This window comes from Sapajus apella, unplaced genomic scaffold, assembly GCF_009761245.1.
Source record: "Sapajus apella isolate SASKATOON/1434 unplaced genomic scaffold, GSC_monkey_1.0 scaffold33, whole genome shotgun sequence".
Lineage (NCBI taxonomy): Eukaryota > Metazoa > Chordata > Mammalia > Primates > Cebidae > Sapajus > Sapajus apella.
In genome coordinates this window covers 12,229,175-12,235,198 of record NW_022436973.1, presented here as the reverse complement: position 1 = coordinate 12,235,198, position 6,024 = coordinate 12,229,175, and the positions used below count along the sequence as shown (strand labels likewise).

General features: G+C 42.6%; 1 protein-coding gene across 5 annotated transcripts in view; it reads left to right on the top strand.

The window, feature by feature from the left end:
* CSNK2A1 (casein kinase 2 alpha 1) overlaps positions 1-5,637 on the top strand; it is a 74,699-nt gene extending 69,062 nt beyond the window's left edge. For 3 of the 5 annotated variants that reach the window (XM_032295358.1, XM_032295357.1, XM_032295360.1), the window contains one exon: positions 2,163-2,478. In XM_032295358.1, the coding sequence (XP_032151249.1) occupies positions 2,163-2,278 (116 nt within the window). In that variant the 3' untranslated portion in view covers positions 2,279-2,478. Of the gene's footprint in view, positions 1-2,162 lie in introns of all 5 variants that reach the window. The other 2 variants (XM_032295355.1, XM_032295356.1) reach the window with 2 other exon arrangements.
* Positions 5,638-6,024: the final 387 nt, after the last annotated feature.

Here is a 6,024-nt window from a genome sequence, read left to right as displayed (position 1 = left end):
CCAGCCTGGGTGACAGAGCAAGACTTTGTCTCAAAAAAAAAAAAATTTTTTTTTTAGGCACACAAAATTTTTGTTTAGTTACCCAGGCTGGAGGACAGTGGTGGCTCATTGCAGCCTCAATGTCCTGGACTCAAGCAATCCTCTTGCTTCAGCCTCCTGAGTAGCTGGGACGCCAGGCACACACCACCATGCCTTGTTACTTAAAATTTTTTTTTTGTATGTAGAGATGGGGGTTGCCCAAGCTGGTCTTGAACCCCAGGGCCTCAAGTGATCCTCCCAGCTTGGCCTTTCAAAATGCTGGGAATACAGGTGTGAGCCATGGAGACTGGCCTAATCTACCTGTTAGAACACTTATCTCCAGCCAGGTGCAGTGGCTTATGCCTGTAATTCCAGCACTTTGGGAGGCTGACGCAGGTGGATCACTTGAGGTCAGGAGTTCGAGACCAGCCTGGCCAGCATAGCAAAACCTTGTCTCTGCTGTAAATACAAAAAATTAGCTGAGCATGGTGGCAGGCGCCTTTAATCCCACCTACTTGGAGGCTAAGGCAAGATAATCGCTTGAACCTGGGAGGCAGAGGTTGCAGTGAGCCAGAATCACACTACTGCACTCCAGCCTAGGTGACAAAGTGAGACTGTCTCAAAAACAAAACAAAAAAAGTAAGATGCAGAGCCATGTCTAAGAGCAGGAGTGGAGAAGAATATGTAATGATGTTCTCATATACGATTCTTTTTTGAGACAGGGTCTTGCTCTGTCACCCAGGCTGGAGTGCAGTGGCACAATCTCAGCTCACTGCAACCTCCGCTTCCTGGGTTCAAGCGATTCTCCCACCTCAGCCTCCCAGGTAGCTAGGACTACAGGTGATGTTTGTATTTTTAGTAGAGATGGGGTTTCACCATGTTGGCCAGGCTGTCTCAAACTCCTGACCTCAGGTGATCCAACCAACTTGGCCTCCCAAAGTGCAGGGATTATAGGTGTGAGCCACTGTGCCTGGCCTGTATGATTCTTATATGAATATTCTTCTTTTGTATTTTTTTGTTTTATTTTTTTTATTCTTATATGAATATTCTTATAAAATGATATTCATGTACAAGTGTTAAATGTCTCTGGAAGGATATGCCCCAAAAATGGTGCCATAAGTTGGCCAAGCAATAGGGTGTGGGAAGTTTTTCACTGCATACTTGTTTTGTTTTGTTTCACTTTGTTGCCCAGGCTGGAGTGCAATGGTGCGATCTCAGCTCACTGCAACCTCTGCCTCCTGGGTTCAAGCAATTCTCCTACTTCAGCCTTCCAAGTAGCTGGGATTACAGGCCTGTGCCACGACACCTGGCTAATTATTTTGTATTAGTAGTAGAGATGGGATTTCACTTTGTTAGCCAGGCTGATCTTGAACTCCTGACCTCAGGTGATCGACCCGCCTCGGCCTCCCAAAGTGCTGGGATTACAATAGGCATGAGCCACTGCCCCTGGCCTTTGTATACTTTTTGAACCTTTTGTGTTTTGAACCATGTGAATATATTACCTGTGTACACACAAACACACACACACACACACACACGATTAGAGAGGCAGAAGAAATCAAATGGAAATAAACTCCAAAACACAATTTTAGCTTAGAAAGTACTACCTTCCCCATTCAAATTGACTTTTAGTAATTTTGAAAACTGCCAGCTATCAGGACAGCGTGGTATAAGAGCACATGAGCTTTGACTGCAGTCCTGTGCTGTTCACTGTGGTAGTGACTAGCCAGGAGGTATTTAATTAAAATTGAATAAAATTTAAAACGTAATTCCTCAGTTGCACTAGCCATATTTCAGGTGCCCAGCAGCCACATGTGGTTGGCTAGTGGCCACCAGGTTGGACAGCACTGCCCTATACAGGCCTGGGTTAGAATCTAACCGTGGTTGCCAGTTGCTAGTGGTGTACCTTGGACAAACTGCTGAAACTGTCCAAGCCTAGATTTCTTTACCTGTCTCCTAAATTAATTAGGACTTGCCACTTTAACGTGAATTTGTGAGAATCAGACTTAAAGTATATGCAAAAATCTGGCCAAGAAGGAGTCTTCAGTAAAGAATTCTTGTTAGTTTTGCAGCAACTGCTAGGAGAAACTGGTAAGATTGCTATGGTTCGTGTCTCTGGCTCACTGACATCTGTTTTCTTTCAGGGATTTCTTCAGTGCCAACCCCTTCACCCCTTGGACCTCTGGCAGGCTCACCAGTGATTGCTGCTGCCAACCCCCTTGGGATGCCTGTTCCAGCTGCCGCTGGCGCTCAGCAGTAACAGCTCTATCTGTCTCCTGATGCCTGAGCAGAGGTGGGGGAGTCCACCCTCCTTGATGCAGCTTGCGCCTGGCGGGGAGGGGTGAAACACTTCAGAAGCACCGTGTCTGAACCGTTGCTTGTGGATTTATAGTAGTTCAGTCATAAAAAAAAAATTATAATAGGCTGATTTTCTTTTTTTCTTTTTTCTTTTTTTTTTTTAACTCGAACTTTTCATAACTCAGGGGATTCCCTGAAAAATTACCTGCAGGTGGAATATTTCATGGACAATTTTTTTTCTCCCCTTCCAAATTTAGTTCCTCATCACAAAAGAACAAAGATAAACCAGCCTCAATCCCGGCTGCTGCATTTGGGTGGAGATTTCTTCCCATTCCCACCATTGTTCCTCCACCATCCCACACTTTGGGGGGTTGGTATCTTGTGCTCTTCTCCAGAGATTACAAAAATGTAGCTTCTCAAGAAAGGCGGGAAGAAAGGAGGCAGGAAGGAAAGAAGGAAGGGAGGACCCAATCTGTAGGAGCAGTGGACTGCTTGCTGGTCATTTACATCACTTTACTCCATAAGCGCTTCAGTGGGTTTATCCTGGTGGCTCTCGTGGAAGTGTGTCTTAGTTATGTTGAGATGTTGAAAATCTACCCAAAATGCAGACAGATACTAAAAACTTCTATTCAGTAAGAATCATGTCTTATTGATCTAACCCTAAATCCAACTCATTTATAATTTTAGTTTGAGTTCAGTTTAAAATTTTGATACCTTCCCCCCCAGGCACCTTACCTTGATCTTTCCCTATTCATCTCCCAACATGGTGTGTTCCATAGCTGGTAGGAGGGGGAAGGCAAAATCTTTCTCAGTTTTCTTTGTCTTGGCCATTGTTGTATTCAGTTAGTTGCTGGGCATAACTTAATTGCTTTTTACAAAAGAAACAAACATTGTCTATACAGGTTTCATGCTAGAGCTAATGGGAGATGTGGCCACACTGAGTTCCATTTTAAGCTTTCTACCTTCTTTTCCTCCTACCTTCCTTCCCCTTCCCTCACATGCCATCCAGCGAGAAGACCTGCTCCTCAGTCTTATAAATGTGTCTTGAGAGGTAGGAGCAGAGCCACTATCTCCATTGAAGCTGAAATGGTAGACCTGTAATTGTGGGAAAACTATAAACTCTCTTGTTACAGCCCTGCCACCCCTTGCTGTGTGTATATATATAATACTTTGTCCTTCATATGTGAAAGATCCAGTGTTGGAATTCTTTGGTGTAAATAAACATTTGGTTTTATTTATCAAGGTTAGATTTAAGTTCCCTGTGTAAAGGTCTTGCTGGGTGGGTGTCTCATGTTCACATCTGAGGGGCCTGCAGCCCTGTACCGTGGAGGCTTCCCAAGGCCCCCATTTTTATACACCCCTCATTCGACCCATGGTACTGGGCAGGGCAGAGAGGCCTTAAAAAAAAGCACCACAAGCCAAAGCGTCTCTGGGGATTAAGGATCCTTTGCCATAAAACTCATTTTGTGTCTCAGCAGTGCAGGGATTGGGGATGGAAAAAGTCGCCAGTTTTTGTGTGTGTTTGTGTATGTGTAAAGTGGACTTTCCACTGTAATCCAACCACCTAAGTTTATCAGGTGCTTCACTGAGGAAGCCTAGTTTTTTAAGCACAATAGCAAAACCATCAGCTCTGTTTTTTCTCCTGTTATTTCATTACATTACAGTAGCTGCTTATGGGAACTAGGAAAAATTCTTCCAACATATTTTAAGGCCTGAAATCTTAGTTCCCCATTCTCCTACCTTTATAGATTCACAAGCCTTTCTCACCTAGGCATCATAGGTAAACATAATTGTTTGGGGAGTTGAATTTAATGAACTTACCTAACTTTGTAACCCATCTTGGCTTTAGTAACCTTATCAAGGTGGTGGCTTTAGTGAATATAATGGTAAACTTTAGAGGATGCTAAAGCCTCCTTTTATAGCGCTTCTCAACTATAGGGAGAGCTGAAGGGAAAACATTCTGACTGTGTGGCAGGGTGATTTTCTTCCTTATGACCACTTACAGTGGATATTTATTGTACTTGACCCTTTTATGCCCTAGAATGCTGTGAGGGTTACCATGTTGAATTTGTGCAGAAGCTAAAAGCACCAGATGTGCCAGAGATGCAATTTGTTATTATGTTTGCACTGGATTGTGATTGAACAGGACACTTATAACTAATGAATTCTTACTTTTGAGGTGGGGAGAGGGTTGTAAATCAAGACTTCACACCCTACCCTTGTAGCTCGGAAATCTAGGTGTAGCTTAGGCTGATGCAGAGAGCTGCAGACAGCTGGACCTCCTTACACCCATCAGACCTTGCAAGAAACCGAAGGTGAATGCAGAGGACTCTGAGGTGCCACCCAAGAGCCTTTTAAAATATAGAAGTTTTTAAAAATGCTACTTAGAGTCACTGCAGAAGCATGGAGAGAGAAAAAAACCCAATTGGGTGGGGGGTGGGGGGAAGGCAAGGGTTTACAGAGTAACAACTTATGTGTTGTTGTAAATTACCTCATCTGTATACCTTGTATTGGGACACTTTATTTCTCAGCACTACCTGTGTCTGCATTGCTTAGATGGCAGAAAATGGAATTGCCAATATGAAAAGTTTTGTTGGCAATTACTCTGAAAGATTTTTTAAATTATTTTTAAACTTTGTTTGAAGTGGTCCCTCCCCTCTTCCTCTGCTTTTTTTTTTAAGTTTGAAGCCAGAAGTCCCTCCCCCACCTTGATTTATTGGTTGTAATTGTATTGTAATTGGTATAACTAAAACATAACTGTGCTGGGAAGAAGTTGTGCCATGAAGGTCTTTAATTTTTTTTTTAATAAAAACATTTAAATAAATGAAATGTCCCTGCAGCCTGAGCAATATGCTTCTCCAACCGACACCGTGTGTGATAGATGGCTTAGTTTTCATGTTTTGAATTCTGTTTCTTGTACTTGAAATGCCTGTCCAACTTACATGAGTCAGATTAAATTGTTAGAGTGGGACTGTCAGACATAGGAATATATTTTGTAAAGTAGATCTTCAGTGTATGGCTAACTACTGTAGTGCTAAAGTAGCGGAGAAAATTAGAGATTGGTTGACAAATTTGGGAATTTTAATTTCCACTCAGTTTTTAACTTTCGTCTTTGCTTCACCTTTTGATAAGTGTGGTTATAATTAGAACTGACCATTTGAGCATCTCTTGAAAAACCTAATTTTGTCCCACCAGCAGGTTCTCTCCCAAGATTGGAATTGGGTTTGCATACAAGAGAGGCTGTCTTCCCAGGGCTTTTTCCTGGCGATAGAAAGTTAACCAAAAAGTCTATGTAGTAAAGTCATCCTCAGTTCCTTCCTCAAAAAAATGGATCTTAAAATTGTTTTATCCTGAGTCCTGCTTCCCCCGCTGTCATAACTACCCTTACCCTTCTTTTTCCTCAGAACACTGAACTTCTGTTGCATTATTTTGTGTCTCCCACTTGCATGTAAACTCCCTGATGACCTTGCATGTCTTATGCAATCCTCATTAACACCTTTTGTTTTGCTTTTTTAAAGTGGGTTCATTTTCCCTCAGGATTGGAAGAGTATTGAATGGAATAGCACAAGGAAAATGCTTAACACCCTACTTGGCTTGTAATAATAGGCGCTTAATAAATTGTAGTTCCACTCTCCACCCCGTTGCCACCCTTTCTCTCCCTACACACACACACACACACACACACACACACACACACACACACACACA